Source organism: Apiospora phragmitis, assembly GCF_038363925.1.
Source record: "Apiospora phragmitis strain CBS 135458 chromosome Unknown utg000002l:1.0-5516284.0:1.0-5523493.0, whole genome shotgun sequence".
Taxonomy (NCBI): domain Eukaryota; kingdom Fungi; phylum Ascomycota; class Sordariomycetes; order Amphisphaeriales; family Apiosporaceae; genus Apiospora; species Apiospora phragmitis.
The window spans coordinates 1002042-1020156 of NW_027117400.1; the positions used below are offsets into that span (position 1 = coordinate 1002042).

The window sequence follows — 18115 nt, forward strand, 5'->3', positions numbered from 1 at the left end:
AGATATGTAATATGTGTAAAGGCCTGGCTATGTCTTCGTCTTTCCTTCCGCTTGCCGCGCACTGTATGGAAGCTGGTTGGATTCGAATAAGAGCCTGCCATTATTTTGTTTGGTATTTGATGAACAGAAAACGGCCTTAGCGTGTGATGAGAATGAAAGTCAGTTACTAACTCGGGACAGTGATGCTACTTGAGATTTTTGTTTGCTCACTCCATCCCTTCGATCTTCACCGAGACTCGGAAAGAGGCGAATGGCGGGCTGGCTGGCAAGCCCCGAAGCAAGGTGAGTTGGTAGGACTTACTATCACGGCTGTCCCCGAGCCATCCCGTAACCATTCGATCCGTGTGTACTGAAGCCGAAGCAGCCGAAATTAGTATTCTCTGTTATACATAAGCATGCACGAAACCCGCCTTCCCGAGCGCCCAACGCGGGACCGGGGAACGAACATCCATCTTGGCGTAGAGTAATGATGATGATGGGGGCTAGCCACAAGATTGCCGCGCTGGTCGAGAACCAACACGCATGACGACAGATAACACGACATTCGCGGGATGGGCATTGTGACTGGTGGTCTAGACGATTGCCGACATGCTTTCCCTTCCAACACCCAACATCACCCACCATCTACATATGCATGCATGATGTCGGTGGAGGTTACAATCAAGTTCGCTACTCGCTGAACCGTAACTCCATACCTACTTCCCGAATAGGGCTGCGAGGAGGTGTGATGAGAGTTTAGGTTATGCCATCACAACAACCCCCTTGCCTGCCACACCCACACTCACACTTACACTCACATCCAGATCCCGCAGTCAAATCAAATGCTAACGAAGTTCAGCCCCTTGTCGGTGATGACCCCAGGCTTTTCATTCCTACCCTATCTCCGAGTTCGGTTTACAGGGAGATGGAAAGTGAAAGTAAATCATGTATAAGTAAAAAGGGACCACTTCGCATCACATCACAGCCGTAACCCCCGACCTACTTCACACCCCTGTCAATGTGATATATAGACTGGAGCTTAAAGCTATATACCAGCACTTTCTCATTCACCACTTACTTACGGCGGCAACGAAAGAAAAAACCAACAAACAGCAAAAAATTGTTCCGGGTGAGTCGGGAGTCCTTTCGATGAACCGAATGGATGCCTTGTATAGGAAAGTGTCACTCAAGCTGGAATGAAACTGCAATGGCCTGACGGGCCCTTATGCTTTGATGTTGCAACTGTTACGATCATTGCCGTTCTTGGGTGTCCGTCAAGCTGGCTAAAAGACTGGTTTTCGGAATGCTACGGCAGAGTGTGGCCATTTGGGGGACCAGGTAAACGTGGTATCTGGTTGAAAGATGCTGCTTTCATTAAACAGGCACACACTCACTCACTCACACACCAGACACACTTATACGGGTACACACTCACAGCTAGTATATGTCAGGTACCAATATCATTCAATGCCGGTGATAGCCTCTCGCCCGTCTCTCCGGGATAGGCAGACACAACACTCGCACGCACACTTACTTTACACCTACTGACTAGGTGTGGTGGTGTCGCATCCAATAAAACTAGCGGCAGCTCTCGCGCCGGCATCTGTCGAACGAATCATGACGCGTACTGACCAACTTTACCGTGTTCGCGTACACACGCATTAATGCACACACACACACACACACACACACACACAAAAGTCTCTAGCGAGCAGAATCAAAAGTCTTTCGGGATGTTGAAGGCGAATAGAATTGTAAAGTAAAGCTATTACAAAAAGGTGGTGCACACAAAAAAGTTTAGGTTTGGTTGACCGTAGCCATCGCGTTCTCTTGCCACACAATACTGAGAGTTGATGTCTTGCTCCCAGCATCGCCGATCAGTCATAACCTAAATCAAACTCCGAAAACCGAATGAGTTGGACTGGCGGCTTTGATTGGCTGGCGGCGGCGTCGCCATCTCGCAACACAAGATCCGTGGCTGAGACAAGTTCTTCCCCGAAGAGGCGTATTTGTGACTCAACGTCCGTCACCTCCGCACCTAACCTAACCACCACTGTCCAACCATGACCCCCAGAGTCATCCGAAACTCTCTTGAGAGAACTGACTGGGGGAAAATAAAGTGCCTGCTGGCGCGCGCCATCTAGTGGTACGCCGCCCCTTTCGAAAGGAATAGTAAAATGTTGTGGTGTGATGGAAGAACCTGTCGTGGCTTTGCCACCACAGGTTTCATCCCTCTAAGTCTGGCAAATAGACCCGGGAAAACCCGGGTTTTGCCGGCGCTGGCTACCTCCCGCCCAAACGCTGTGACGGCTGCGTGGGCAGCATGCGTGTATGTACGTTGTTGTGAAATTCCAAAAGGGGTATCGCTGGGTATCATAGATGGGTATCATAAAATTGCTCGTAAAATATCTAGGGGAAATAATGTCAGATGCATGCTCGGTAAGATAGTATAATAGTGGGTATAAGGGACTTACCATTCGTAAGATGTCGTGACCAAAGAAAAAAAAGGAGCGTCATGGCTCTTCACTCCACAGCGGCCTCGCTGATGGAGGCCATATTGTTGCTCTTCTTGGAGGGGCTGGTATGACTGCTGCTCCGGCGCGGCTTCTGCTGCTGCTGCGCGGCCAGGCGGCGGCGCTCCTTCTCGAGCTTGACGAAGCGCAGGGCGTCGCGCTGCATCTGGGCGCGCTTCCGCTGCTCCTCGAGCTCCTCCTCGGTCGGCTGCTGCGCCGCGTAGCAACTGCCGTGGCTCGCGGCGCTCGACACGCTGTGCGCGTCGTCGTTCTCCGACTCCTCCAGAACAGGTCGTCGTCCGACAGGTGCGACGTCGCCCGCTCGTAGTGAGGACGGCTGCTGCTACTGCTGCTGTTGCTGGAGCCCAGCGAGGGACCCTGCGGCCACGAGGGGAAGGCGCAGTTGGGCTGGTAGGCGGAGGTGCGCGACGAGGCGCTGCTGTATGGGATGTCGAGGGGTTGCGTGTAAGGGCTCATAGAGCCGGACGATCCAAAGGAGTTCCACATTTTGTTGTTGTTGTTATTGAAATGTGAATAAGTAGTTGAAAGTGCTCTCGAGTATTGACTGTGATGCAACAAGTATGATCTTGTGCCAGTTTCGATTTATCGGGCGGACGCGTTGTGGTTGATATACACGCGGTGTTGGGACTTCACGGGTACGGCGTGTGTAAGTGACGTAGGTAGGTGTTGTCCGTTGTATGTAAGTGGTGTGGATGGTGGGCGGATCGCGTGGTATAAGGGACGATGCAACCAATGTGACCAAAGTTGCTTCAAGTTGGGATCAGTCGCTTGGACGATAAAACAATCGGCGATGGGGTCCTTTAAAAAAGAAAACCCGTTTGTGAGGAATAAACGGTCGGGTATCGAGTGAGTTATAGAAATAACAGCAGGAACGGGAATTCCAAGGGTGGCCTGCTGGTGGTGAGGCACGAACAAGAATTACCTTATATAAGACCGAAAGGGACCGAAAGGGAGGCCAGGGCCGCCCAGGCAGGAGGCAGGCATGAATCATCTACGCTACGCCTCCCCGACTCACGATTTTGGCTCCCCCCACGTACGTATCTAGGTAGACAGAATCCCATCCAAAAAGTACATGCCGCATCAGCCCAAGAGTAGCGGTAAGCACAAAGGCAATGCAAGTCAGTATGGGATAATCTGTACTCCCTCTACTACTCGGGAACAGACCGCCTCGCCGCGGGCTGGCGGGGCATAGCTTTGATAGGGTTGTCTGGCGGATTTAGGCCTCATCAGGGCATGTACCTTGACCCCCCTCCACAAAGGCGAGGGGGTGGGTGGTGGTGTGGCATGGGGCTAACTTGGAACACACACAACTGGGAATCCTAACAGTTGGCCTGCCCGTAGTCAGATCTCACCGACACCACGGTTGCGAAGAGTCAGCCATTCCGAGCCAATCGCAGCCGGTCCTGAGTCGGTTGTTCTTTTCCCACCCCGTTACTTCTTTACTTCGTTTTTCTAACCCTCGGGCCTTCTTCCGACTCCCACCACCAGCTAGGTATTCCCATTAGCCCGCGGTTCCATTCTGCCGCGCTCTGCCCTAGGAAAGGTCTCAACTAGAACCAGCACACTACCATTCTACCTTACTGCATGTGAGAGGTACAACCAACGACGGCGCCATCTGCGGTTACGGCTCGGTTACATGCTGACGCGCAATTCTCCTGCTTTTTCTCGTCATGACCGGGACTGTTTGCTTTTCCATGTGGAATCAGTCCTAGGAGAGGCCTGCCAAAGGGACCTACCTACTCCCTCGAGTCATTCCATTTAATTTGGAAATGGGGGCTGTCAGAAAACGGAAGTTGAACAATCCTCTTGTCGTATTCTGATGTGTAAAAATAGACGGTTTGCTTTTTTTCGTTTGACCGCCGCCCCCTTGGATCAATCAAACGAGTGTGTACCCCCATCATTCCCAAGCCATCGAATAAGCAAACCCCAGGAAAAGAAAAAGCCACAATTTGAATTTAGAGTGCCGTTCGCATTTGACTACCCCTTCGCATAACGACGTCAGACAAGCCAGTACCCCGGAGCTGACACACCTGCACAGATGCGAAGCACAGTCGTAGCTGAGCAGAAACTCAAAGAAATTAATAATACTTGACTTCCATATTGGCTGCCTGGCCGCGGCGAATCTCCGAGTTCGTCTATCATGCCCATCATCATGTTGGTTTGACCGCAATATTGGAGAAAGCCTGAATTAACGACGCACACCAACATATACACACATACACACACACGTACGTACACACAACGCACATAACTAACACACGCCCGCTCGCTCGCCCAGGGAGAGCCAATAGATGCGACCACGCCGACTAATTCAGACCGCTTGGTCCTCCAACAGCTTTGCGACAAACGGCGCATGCGCGGGCGGTTCGTTGGCCAGCGGGACCCATCTTGCGACCCTCACCTTTTTCCTTGTTTCTTTCCTTTTTGTCCCATTTCTGTTGGACAGCGTCCGGTCAGTCATCATCAGCTTTAACGAGACTCGTCCCCGTCAACCCCGACAGCGCCGAGGTCCAACCATTTTCATCTGAGATATCTGTGTTATATGCAACGAGGCCTGAAGGACTGAGTGAGTCATCTTCGGATTCTGCACAGCCCGTAAATCGTATCGCATGTGCCGCCGTAAATCCGTAATCTTTGTACTCGGTATCTCGGTATCCGCCCGGCTGTTCTGATTCGCTGGAATACCTATTATTGCTGACCGTAGGGCAGAATGGTGCACATTAGCGAGGCTAACGTAAGTCGCTCCGTGCAACCCCTCATAAGATTGCTGCCTCCCTCTGGCCTGCTTCTCCGTCTTTGCCCCATCCTATTTCGCGTTGAGCTTCCAAAGATGGTGAAATGGATCCGGGGCATCCATAGTAAAAGTGGTAGTAGCTGACGGCGGCGCCTTTCTGTCCGACAAGGCCAACGAAATCAAAGGGACCAGGGACCTAAAGGGATCTACCTCCCTAATTCGGGATCGGTTATCTAGGGGTCTGGGCTGCTCGGTTACTATACTCGTACAATGGGTACTTTCGCTAATTCCAGCAAGCCAGGCCTCTATCGAACCGGCGGCCCAGCACAGCGCGGCGCCAAGTCTGCCGCAGAACGAACGATTATTCAATAGGACACCTTCTAGAAGCACGTCTAAAGCATGTCAACCCTATCAACGCGAACAATAAAAATGCCATATTACAATTCGGTGGGCGCGGCAAGTATAAGCTTGACCGCCTCCCTAGATTCGATAGATTTGACACATGAAATTGATCACCGCGGGGATGCGGGCGCTTACAGTCTGCAAGAAAGATCGTTTTCCCTGCTCCCCTCACGGTCAACCCCCGACGGAATCCACCCTGCCGAAGACTATTCGGTGGTAAAGAAAGGGTCCAGGAGGGGGAAGAGGACCCTTGCCCACAAGATACTCCATATATTGCCCGAAATACAGATTTCGCCTTAACAGTATGAGGGGGGGACTTGACCGAGCCTAGAAGGAGACTAGAAAAGAAGCTAGAAGGAGGCTAGAAACGTGTCCATGACTCGTTCCTCTTGCAGGAAGTCCTCCGAGACTGACGAGCTTCTTCGCTTGCTTGACAGCCCGAAGCCAAAATCGTTGTCAAACCAACTCGTTGACGGGTTCATCCTGACTCCCTCGAGGCGGGAATCAGTAGCTGCTGAAACCACGTTGGATCTCGACTCGAGGGTGGGGGCCTAGAGCGCGACAAGAATAGGAACCAGGTGACGACGTTTTTGCGGCCTCCAGCGTCCACGGGTGTGTTTTGGCGAGTCGGGCAATTCCATCCAGATGTTGTCGACTCGAACCCCAAAGGGCGGATACTTGGCCCAAACATTACCAGCCCCGGATTTCTGACGTGCGAAAGCGCCCCGTCTCGCGTCCAACAGTTAACCGGTTCACAATGGCAGTGACGTCTATCCGCCTAAGTATTTTTAGGGCAGTGCACCAGCCAGGCTCGGTCGCTCCCAGCGGCGCATGGGTCGAAAACGTGGCTGTCCGTGCGGGCGAGTACGCCAGCCCGATTACGTTCTCACATGCCTCCCGTCTCTACTAATGAATCTAGCAATGCGAGTAATACACAGCAGTGGTATATTGAAATGTGCTTGTTCATCGACTCGGTTTGTTCTTCGTACTCGACAGTGATGAGTCGTTTGTTCAAACAACCCCTTTTGCAAATCCAGTCCGAAGCACCACGAGGCAAAGCAAATATGAAACGTAGCAATACCATCTCAGCAAGAAAAAGTAGTTTTATGACCTCATCTCGAACTGGACATGGAGTCTTCCTTGCGAAATTCGAGATGTGACAAATCTGTAACTCTCCAAGCCTCACTAGCGACATATCATAATCGCTGGCCCATTTCATTTCCCGCGATAATCGAGCTGTCGAGTCCGCCTGCTAGGGACGGGAGGCAAACCTAAACGATGCATCAGCTAACCTACTAGGTTAGGACAGGCGCAGTGCAGTGTCAAAGCCGAATTCATGATTATGTCGAAAGATTAGGCGACGTACGTCAGGAATTCCATCCCACCGGCTACCAGCTCGACAACCGAGGACCAAAGGAATTTACTCGCCTTCGCTGACTTCCGATTTACGCCGATCTTTTGACTGCGGCAAACGTGGACCTTTTTTGGCAGGGCGCAGTACAATTCGATGGGCGGCATTTCCCCGAACAGCTCCGTAGCAATACCTGATCTCACGACATTTCCCGAACAAAGGAGCTTACTGAGACTGGCGGTATGGGGAACAATGCAATTTCCAATGCATTCCCCATTCCGCTTACAATGCCCTCCAATGATTTAGGGGTCTTGTCCAACCCTTCCACGCCGTAAAGCCGTGGGGGGCGCCGCCACCAACAAGCTCGCGACCTTCACGCATTGACCTGTGCACTTTCTAGCTGTTGATCATTTTCGTGGGGTCGCGACAAACAACCCCGCGCGCCGCCAAAACGTCGATCAACTCCATGCGCCGTAGCTAAGTGATCCGTAACTCCGAACCTGATGACCCATATCTCCTTGATCACAAGATGGCGGAGTTGGTGTCGAACGAAGGCCCCATGGCTCCTCTATGTATGGCTCCGACTTGAATAAATCGGGGAGTCTGGGGTTGGTTTCGCATAGAACAAGCCAGACTGCGTATCTACAGATTGCAGGTGGAAACACACGAGGATACGGCGTTATGCACCCGTCCTCTCCCCCGGCACAATTGCCGGGATGGCCGGATTGCGGAGTTTCGCTGCGAGATGCGTACATGCCGAGAGTAACGGTCAGGAATGTTGCGTTGTCGCATGGAGATTGCGCGCTTTGGTCACAACGAACGGCGAACGACACGTATCGTTGCGCAACGTTGCCATAGGCTTCTTCAGTCATTAACCAAGCAACATAGTACTATCATTGATGGCAAGCATGGAGGCAGATCGCACTCTTTTGCAAATTGCATGTCCGACTCTTCCATCCATTGCGCTCGTATGTATTAAGGGTCCCTGCATGGCTGCTTGCTGCACCTCGAAAAATCTCGTCACGATCTGATAAGGGGCATTCGGGATTGTCGCAGTCGTTTCCTTGTCTGTCTACTTCACTTGCACTTTACTTCTGTGTTCGTTTTATTTTGCTTCCCTTTCCCTTGATATGGTTATCCCGAAGCTAGGGGGGGGGACTGTGACGAGCCACTCGCATACTCCTTCTTCGGACCCGACACAGGGAATTGGATGTGAGTGTCAAGCTGACACCAGCACACTTATACGAACAAGCGTATTGTGGCTTTCCGACTACGTCCGCAAGCCAGACGGTCAACCCCCAGTAGTGAGTGCCCTTTGGGTATTATCGCAGCCCAACACATGACGATTTGCACTCTTATTCGCAGAGTTGTCGGACCCCTGCAGAGATGGGCGAGAGCTGATTCGCTGCACACCCCGGCCTCGTCACATTGGATAGCACGTAACTAGAGCAAGCAGCAACGCATCGACTGCAGCGATGTGGCACACACACCATCTTCGACTTATTAACTGCTGCGGAGAAAGCTGCATAGAACAGCTCTGGCCAGCAGCATGGAACCTCTTGAAACTCCCCGTCGCAGGCTCGTGTTAATCAGCGACTTATCGCCAATTTGGTTGAATACCCTTTTCGCTGCATGAAGGAATAATATCGGCGACGTGATAAGATACCATCAGGGGGCTCACTCACCCTTATCACCTAGTTGCTGGATGTGATGGCCCGGACTCCCGTACAGCTAGCTATGTGGCTCATCTAAGCAGGCGCGCCGGCCGGTCGCCACGGCAAACAAGCACACATCTGGGGATAGGGGAAACACGATCTATCATCTTTCCATGATTGTCATTTATACCCAATCGGAATCCCCTTCACGGGCACTAACTCCTATGTCGGAGTCTTCCCCGGCCTATCCCTAGGTAACCTAGGGAGAGCTGAGGGCTTAGGGGCACGCACATACTCACTCACTCATCCCTGAGCTGTGTTAGACTGACAGCTAACTATCCTTGTAGCCCGTTCGTTGCCCTAAAAAGTAGCATGCAAGAAAAAGAAACAAGCACTTACACGCAAATACACGTATCCAGGAAGGCGTGATTTCCTCCTAGGGAAAGGGGGTTCGCACGCCCCCATATATCGTTACGAACCTATAGCATCTGCTAATACGGTGTAGGTGTAAGTGGGCATGCTTTTGTTTTCCTCGGCACCGAGAGAGACGTCGTCGAGTTATCATCACCACCATCACATATACACCTTTTGTCTCCATGAAACTACTGCTACGGGTGACGAAGATCTCAAATGATTACTGTAACTTATTTTCATGCGCACACCGTATGCCAGCCAGTAGCAAGAGTGCCGACGTGTGATGTGAACGCTAAATCGCATTGATGGCATTAATGGCCATGACCTAGAAACGCCGGCCGAAACCACCAAACACTCACCCTGATTATCCTTATCTCGCTATTGCTACCGCCTGCTACATTACCTTACAGTAGCTCTCGTCGTCAATTGCTTGACTGGCAAATCCAATCTCTTGTCTTCTCGGTCTGTGCTATTACTACTGGGGTTTCCATTATAGGTGTCGAAGGAGACCCGAAACCCGGCCCTAGCGTCGCTTCTGCAGACCGGCCGCTGAAGAAAAGCAATACGCCCTGACACCTATCACATACCAGGTTTCAGGTTACTACCCTTACCTACCTACTGGCTTGACCTAGGCGGGCTGGCGGCAGGCATATGTAGCGAGGTATGGGGTAATGCGCGGCCTTACTGTGCAGCGACCCCCCAGCATCGTTGACGTGCAATCTACGTGGTAACACCCGCGTTTCTGGGTTTTAGACCGAGGAAGCCGTCTTCTTGTTACGAGGTGGTCTTTCGCTTGGCTCTTCCCGCTCCTGCTGCCGCTGCTTTGATGCCCAAGCTATCACAATTGGTGCGCACCTGTCGGGGAATAGTTTCAAATCGGGCCAGCCAGATAAGACATGTATGTACGGAGCGACTGCATGCATACATATTTTGTGGATTGACTATACAGGAAATAGTATGGAGAGTGAGTGATGCCATCACCGGTGTGCGTCAACGAGTGGGACAAGAGGGGACGAGAAACACCAGAGACGGTTATGCAAATGCGGCGGGTGTTTCCCCATCTTAGCCCCGAGTGACGAGAGGTGGTTCTTGTCTCTCACTATCATGGACCGGAAAGAAACCCCGAGTGGCGGCTCTTGGATCTCACTATCGTGAACCGGAAGAAAGCCCCGAGTGGGTAGCGGGCGGGAGAAGGCGGTGATGCAGCGTGCAGCGTAGGCTACTGCTGCTGCTGCTGCCGCCACTTGAGATTTGTCTCACCGGCGACTCCAGTTTTATATGTATTTTCTGCAAGCACTGTAAGTCCGGGTCTTATCTGTGCATACCAAACCTATCAATCTGATCTCCCGCCACTGTCATAGTTCCGTGGAACAGTGGCGGTGTAGGTATCTACTGTAGGTATTCCCGAGACGCCCTCCTGGAGAACGCCACGACGATGAACTGGGTAGAGTTACTGTGGCGATGAGCCCAGGAGATAGACAGGAGACTCTGTCAGATAAGTAAGATGTTGATGCGTAGTTTCAACCAAGTTGGTATTCCGTTTTCTCTTGGATATCGCGCTGGTTGGGTTCATGGCTAGTTTTGCGTGAGAGACACAGCAACAGAGAGGCAGCAGCGGCATTCTGTGTGTAGGTTCATCCATCTCTGCGCACGTCTTCTCTACCGCCTACATATGATTGTGGCGGTAGTTCTATCGGTTGCCGCTTCTGCTGTTGCTGTTCCAGCCGCAGCTGCAGCTGATACTGCCGCTGCTGCCGAGCGAGTTGCCGGCCGAGTTGCTCCTCCCCTTGTTCTCTCGCCCAATCCCGCGTCCGCTGCTGGGCGAGCCGCCGCCTGGCTGCTTCTTGCCGTTTGTACCACCAGAGGCAGGCCAGAAACAGACCTTGGCCAATGGCCACGACTGTGAGTGCGCACAGCACCACGATCAAGAGCACAATCCAGATGTTCATGGTGGAGGGAGATGAGGAATATCTGCGGGGCTTGGCGATGGTTGTAAGTAACAGCTGTGCTCTTGCTTGCTCGTTCATTATGTATGTCGCCGATGGGGTCAACCTGCAATTTGGTAAGTGTTTTTGCTCGTAGTATGGTTCGTAAGAGAAGAGATTCTGGTAAGGAGAGATTCTTATGTAGCTTACTGGCACAGAAGCTATGAAAACATGCTCTGGAGCATTCAATAACTCGTGATGCGGTATGAGTGCCTTTGACATGATCATGGTGTGTATGGCAAGAGAACATGCTTGATGGAAGTCCATCAAAAGTGAACACATGAACCCGCATAGTTGTTCAACGTTGTTTAAAACCTAACTGACTCCCGGCATCTGCCTGACCTACGTCGTAAGCCTCCTTCCTATAAGCCAGAAGAACATAACGGTAGAGCGATCGGGTGGACAGACAGCGGCAACTCTGTACATACTCATCTATATACATGTCGTACGTGTTGTCTGCCACGTTTATAGTAGGGCCGTGGCGGCAGTGGTATCCACTCCTCTTCTTCCTGCTGCCGCTGCCACGCCTGCTGCTGCTCCTGCTGCTGTTGCTGCCTCATCTCTCTCGCGAATTCCAGCGTTCGCTGGTTGTGTTTCCTGGCATTTCTCCGTGGTATGTACCTCTTGAGGTACCAATCGCGAATAACGCTGCCAACGGACGAGGTAGCGACCACGCAGAATAGGACCACGAGGGCTACGATCCAAGGGTCGAGCATGGTTGCTGCTGTAGCCAAAAGGGTGGATTAGATATGTATGTGCAAATGATGCATGGTTAGAAGGGGGAACGCTGGTGGTTAACAGGGAGAAAAATCACATATATAGATGTACCATATAACATGAGGAAGTTGCAATGCCGTACGTGTCTACGTGGCGTTCGATACCCTGGCTGTGACATGAATAGCATTTGACCTGAGCATACTTAACGCGTATGTTGCAATAGAAGAAACCCACCAAAGGGTGAACCCGAAAGCGAACAGAATACGATCGTCCATGGTTGTTGCTAAAATGCTAATTGACCTAATAACTCCCAGCAATCTGGGCGAAGAATATCATGAGCCCCTATTAATCAAAATCATCAGTGGGGTGGTCCAAGAGGGGTCCCTTTTGCGGCTCCTGTCACATCAGTGGAGCCCGGATCCGCGCTGATGCCATCACGATACCTGGGTGGGCCCCAATAATTGACAGTAGAAAGGCTTGAGGTTGCGTCATGGCTGGCGAGTTTCGAACTCCTATTCATCGAGACGCGCGCGAGACATCCATCGTCTTGAGCGACCCAACTGGATGAGATGAGCATACCATATTTTCATTGGAAGGGAGGGAGGATCACGTACACGGATGGTCCACCAGCCTGACCTGCCTTCGAAGCTGATGCAAGTTGAGCATTCATCGCTCCTCGACGTGCTGAAATTCGAGAGGCATGTCCTCTCAGCTCCCATATATACTCATCGATTGACATGATCAAGCAGACAGATCCAAGGCTATCAGTTTCCTATGGCCAGCCTTAAACATCCTTGCGAACTATATTTGCACTTTGAGAGCAATACTGGGATGCATCATTCCGGGGACTTGGTCGCTTCTCGTCTTATATATATACCTATATATATTCCCAGGGACTGATAGTGCCCCTGTGGTCACCTGTGAGTGGCGTCAGCATGTTCGTGCCTGGATAAGGATGGTCTCGGATCGACTGAGACAAAGGCGTTTTTCGAATGTCCGGGGTTATTTTGAACCCCAGGCTGAGTCTAAGAGGGACAAAATAGGAAGCTTATGGTTGCCGGATTACTAGCCAGATGTCGCTCATATCCAGTCTTAGTGGTGTCTCACCTTGGCAACAGGGTAAATACGTTTCTTGAGTGGAAATTGTGGTCTTGGGTTCCACGACGGAAATCTTTCTGTGGCATAACTTTAACTCCCTCCTGGTCCCCTAAGGCCCTCAGCCCTCAGCCTTCAGCCCTAGCCATCGCGTTACTTGTAAGAAGCGCCCGAAGCATCGACTCTATGGAAGATTGCAAGAAACGGACTGGGTCTTCTCATTTCCCTGTAACATTGTACATCTGTTCGAGGTTGTAAACAGAAAGTCGCCATCGCCCTCGCGAACTGTTGCTGAGATGTTGCGAGCTTGTGCACCGCCCATCGTAGCCATAACGGGAGAAAGATACTGTTGAGAGCCAGTGCACTCCCCAGGTCTCACAGCAACACAGCAGCAACATACAGCATTAGGTAACCTCGACTAAAAAGTGAGCAATGGTTCCGCCTGAATTGAAAGCGAGCGTCCGCGGCAACGGGCGGCTCGAACCCTCTCCCCTAATTTAGAGTCCGGGGACGTCGAGGCGGCCATAGCGACAATAACGGTACGGCACTTCTGAGACTCTGGGGACGGACCCTGAATTTCTCGAAATGGTGTTCTAGCGCCGGCGTGGTCTAGAACATGAAATGCTCGGGCGACCGTTGATTGCACTTACCCCTTAGTCGTCGAAGCGAAGGCGTAGCTTCGAGTTGGCGATATTGCGTTGGAAGCCCTACGGGAGCTGCCGGGGTAACATGATAACTACTGTGGTAACAAAAGTATTTGATAGGCGGCATATAATGAAGCTGAACATTAGGAAGCGTGATGGAACAGCACACTCGGTAGGAGAAGTGTCTGCTCAGGTAATGACCAGTCACATTACTCATGTGTCGAAGTATGACCTCTTTGATGCACGCTTACCCCTGACACATGTCGCAAACAGTACATGTGTAGCTGTAGGCGATATATCGCCCACGAACACACCACAATGCCATGTCTCATTTGATGGAACTCTGACAATACCGTGTAGAATCAAATCAGCACCATCGAGAAACTTTCCCAGCGGGCGGTTCTAGCTCATCCAATCCGTTTCACTACTACTGTAGACTGAGTCGAGGGAGTGGCTGACCAGCTTCAACTATATTAGCTCCTAGCCCCAACAAATGTCCGCGGTTATTCTAAGGGTCCTATAAGAAAAGCTTACTGAACGGGGACGAGGCCAAGTGCTTACCCACTAGTAGCTAGAAACACCCGAGACCCTGATCGCCTTCCACCTTCCGTGCCTCGCCCAAAGCTTAGCCGCCGACGATAGTCGCCTTCCGCCTTGGGCCCTCAGGTGGCCTTATGGGCACTGACGGGAAACAAATAACCATGGCCTCCAAACCGCACATCGCAGCCTCCTCGCTTTGACACTAAGCTTTACAGCTCACACATTGTCTTTGCGGGATGATTGTTGTTCTCATTACTCGGGGTGGAGAGGCGTGACCAACAAGGGCGGTGGGAGAGCTTGGGAAGCCCATTCACCATGTCGGCTTGTAAGCAGATTAGGGGCAGTGTTGGAAACCGGCGAGGAGAATCTGATGATAGAGACGAGGGATATAAGGAGGACAGTCTTCCCACTGTAGGAAAACTTCTATCTCATTCCTCATCAGCATCTTCACAGTCCTTTCCTTGGCAATCTTCACTACTCTCCTTTCCCAATCACAGTCCTTTCAGACAATACAATGCTCCCCAAGCTCTTCGGCATCCTGGCGGCGGCCAGCCTCGCGGCCGCTGCCCTGCCAACAACGGTGTCTCTTCGGATGATTCCACCTCGGTCACTCACACCGCGACTGCGACCAGCGACATTGCCGCTGCCGCCGCGACTGCCAAGACCGAGTCGCCCACTTCGAATGTCAAGGGCAAGGCCTTCGACCGCATTCTGCAGATCTACCTCGAGACCACTGCCTACGAGAATGCCACTGCTGACCGTGAGTAGACCACCCAACTCTTCTTTCTACCCTGACAGATCAAGCTAACACACGGTCACAGCCAACTGCCAGGCTCTCATCAAGCAGGGCATCCTCCTGACCCAGGAGTACGGAGTCGGCACTCCCAGTCAGCCCAACTACATCGCCCCCGCCAGCGGTGACGACTTCGGTCTCAACAGCGACAGCTTCATCCTGGTGAACAAGAATGTGTCGACCATCGTCGACCTCCTGGAGGACAAAGGCATCAGCTGGGGTGACTACAACGAGGGTCTCCCCTACTCCGGCTTCGACGGGTTCAACTATAGCAACCCGGTTGAGGGCTACTACGTCCGCAAGCACAACCTCCTGATGCGCTTCAACTCCATCGCCGAGAACCCCGACCGCACTGCCAAGGTCAAGAACTTGACCCTGTTCTACCAAGACCTCGAGCAGCACAAGATCCCTCAGTGGGGCTTCATCACCCCCAACCTGTACAACAACGGACACGACACCAACATCACCGTCTCCTGCAACTGGACTCGCAGCTTCGTCGAGCCTCTGCTGGCCAACCCCTACTTCAACGACAACACGGTGATCTACATCACCTGGCAGGCCAACGGCCAGAACCCCCTCGCCCGCAACCACGTCGCCGGCATCCTGCTGGGCTCCGCCATCCCCAAAGACCTCGTCGGCACCACCGACGACGCCTTCCACAACCACTACAGCGAGCTGTCCTCGGTCCAAGCCAACTGGGGCCTGCACACGCTGGGCCGCTGGGACGTCGGCGCCAACGTGTGGAAGTTCGTAGCCGCCAAGACGGGCGACGTGATCCGCAGCTGGAACGAGCGGGTCGCGGGCGACCTGTTCGAGAACTACTACTGGAACCAGAGCTACGGCGGCGTCTTCAGCAGCGCCGCCGAGGGCCTGCACGTCTACGTCGCGCCCAACACGGGCCTCGTCCACGCCGGCCGCACCGTCCTGCCCGCCATCGTCCAGCTCTGGGCCCGCTACTGCAACAGGCTGCCCGACTACTACCGCGACGTCATCGAGCTGCCCGATGCCATGCACCCGCCCAAGGGCTTCGAGGTCCCCGTCGGCCTCGAGCCGGCCATGCCCATCTTCACCCCCATCACCGAGTTCCCCGTCGCGCTCCGCTCCGACGTCAACCCGGAGACCACCAACTAAGAAGTGGCTTCTCCTACACACTGCTCTCAGCACCTTCGCGAGAGGAGTAAGAGCCCCGAAGCGGACAGCAGCAAGCCTGTGGCCAGCAGCCACAGAAATTTGCAGAGGAGGAGAGACAGCCGAGGGACTTTGGGTGTGCCCCGATGGCAGGAATATATGAGATCTGGAGGAGTAATGACGATGATTGCACACAAAGGCGGCCATGAAGGTGGATGTTGAACGATTTGATGATTTCTGTCTTCGCTTCTCCCGCTGGGTGTCTACCTTGATACACGCCACAGCTGTTCCTTCTTACCCTCTTTTCGACAGACCTGTTACCTACTTAATTATCAGATACCAATTTTTTGTTTTTTAATACATTTTGGATTGCTTCCAACTGTTTTCACACGCTGCTGCTGCTGCATGCGAGGCTCGCGGGAACCTTGTCTGCTTTTTGACACAACAAACCGTAGGCACTTGAGCGAATTAAAGCTTCTGACAAAACAGTCCTGTATGAGTCCCCGGATCAGAACTTTCTGATACATACGACCATATCCTGCTGAATACTAGGAATCCCGTCCGCTCTCCCATATACTGCCGATTCGCTACGTTGAAGTGATTCATCCCGGTATTCCTTCAACTTTTGTTCCAACTCAAGGTCCTCCGGATCCCACTCTTCGGTGGGGGGGGGTAGAAGCGCGGCACTTCTCGAATGTCCCAACGTTCCTGTTCCCAGGCCGTAACCGGAGGCATCACCTGCGCCACAGCTTGGCCCCACGACTCCCTCGCCTGCGAGTCCGTCGCCGATGCTTCTTCGTGCTCTGGAGTGACACCCCACGAATGTGGCCAGAGGCGAAACTCGCAGATGATTGTCCGACCCTGGGGGTCTTCCTGGAGGTCTTCGTGGGTTTTCTCTAGCTTCCCAAACTTGCTCTCCACCCAGTGGTCTTCCGTAAGCACCCAGAACCACACGGTCAAATATTGCCAGCTGAAACGGTGCTTTATAATCTAATAGACTCGGAGCCGCGAGGGAGGAAGTGGCCAAACACGTCTTTCACGCTATCGTACCACATCCACCTCATGGAATTATCGTTTTGTGGTACTAGGAAGGCGGTGAAGGTCACGCGGCCCTCCACAGCCGCCGTTGGATGCCCGTCGATGTGTTCAAAGGCGAGAAATCGTGACGTCGACGATGAAGCGCTGTCCAAGGTCAGGTATCTCAGGGCTGAGCCAGACTCGATAGAGACTTGCAATACGTTGTCGTTCTCGGGCAGGTTTTGTAAGAACTCGACGCAGGCAGGAGAGGACTTGAAATTCTTCAAGTCATCCAGCGTCCGCCAGACTAGTTTTTACGACAGGCCAGTCAGAAAACATGCAATCCTTTTCCAATTCCGATGAAACTCACCAATGATGTAGGCAGCCTGCGCAGGGTTTCCCACCATTTCTGCCCAGCGCCTTCGAAACACCTTCCACATCCGCAAGGGGGCCGACATGCACATCCGCATGGTTACGGACCATATTGGCCACTCCTGCTCCAGCGGTAGGTGGAATCGCGTCCAGGTGATTATCCCTTTCCCGTACAGCTTTGCTGTTTGCTTCGTACGAGCCATAATGCAAGAGCACTAGGAAGATGGGAGGATGACTTGTTGGTTAATCACTCGCAACTGGCCCCTACTTTACTCATGAGGATCGCCCCGACAGATACTAATATAGTGCCACTGGGTTGTAGTTATCTCGCTGCATCTGACCGAGAACGCCACTGTAGACTGCCAGTCTGCCACTGGTGCTAGGCGAAAAGGGGCCCATGCCAAGCCCTCCATGGCTTACGTGCGCCGGGTACGATTTCCGTTCCGCTGGGTCGGCGAGCCTTTTCCGAAATGATGGACGATTTGCTCGACATCCCTTGATCCACTTAGCAAGGGTTTTACCAGTTATCCGGAACCAACATGTTAAGCCAACCCCTTGCAGCATTGTTGTGGAACCAACAGAACTAACCTTGAAACAGAGCCAGGCAGCTCGAGACAGTTTCCTCAATCCGATTTTCCCACTTTCGCCAGAGCTTCCGGACTGCAAACGCGATATCCACTGTCGAGCTTATAATCCAAACCATCCCAAAGATCTCTAGCCAATTTATCTTTCATTTGTGTATCATGCAGTCTCGT

At 52.5% G+C, this 18115-nt stretch overlaps 4 protein-coding genes across 4 annotated transcripts; 1 reads left to right on the forward strand and 3 right to left on the reverse strand.

Annotated features, from left to right (window-relative positions):
• Window positions 1-2502: 2502 nt before the first annotated feature.
• On the reverse strand, window positions 2503-2999 carry PG994_001150 (uncharacterized protein; the record flags this gene model as incomplete). Its single annotated transcript, XM_066852559.1, has 2 exons — window positions 2503-2746; window positions 2797-2999. The coding sequence occupies 2 exons, from the start codon at window positions 2997-2999 to the stop codon at window positions 2503-2505; spliced, it is 447 nt and encodes a 148-aa protein (XP_066720700.1).
• Window positions 3000-10519: 7520 nt separating this feature from the next.
• On the reverse strand, window positions 10520-11770 carry PG994_001151 (uncharacterized protein; the record flags this gene model as incomplete). Its single annotated transcript, XM_066852560.1, has 3 exons — window positions 10520-10557; window positions 10740-11121; window positions 11504-11770. Coding segments are annotated over 3 exons (651 nt in total). The 3' UTR covers window positions 10520-10555.
• A 2595-nt stretch (window positions 11771-14365) lies between these two features.
• PG994_001152 (uncharacterized protein) lies at window positions 14366-15974 on the forward strand (the record flags this gene model as incomplete). Its single annotated transcript, XM_066852561.1, has 3 exons — window positions 14366-14375; window positions 14577-14810; window positions 14872-15974. 3 exons carry the CDS (start codon window positions 14366-14368, stop codon window positions 15972-15974), a joined length of 1347 nt encoding a protein of 448 aa, XP_066720702.1.
• A 615-nt stretch (window positions 15975-16589) lies between these two features.
• On the reverse strand, window positions 16590-17563 carry PG994_001153 (uncharacterized protein; the record flags this gene model as incomplete). The annotated part of the gene is made up of 3 exons (XM_066852562.1): window positions 16590-16941; window positions 16971-17295; window positions 17359-17563. The coding sequence occupies 3 exons, from the start codon at window positions 17561-17563 to the stop codon at window positions 16590-16592; spliced, it is 882 nt and encodes a 293-aa protein (XP_066720703.1).
• Window positions 17564-18115: the final 552 nt, after the last annotated feature.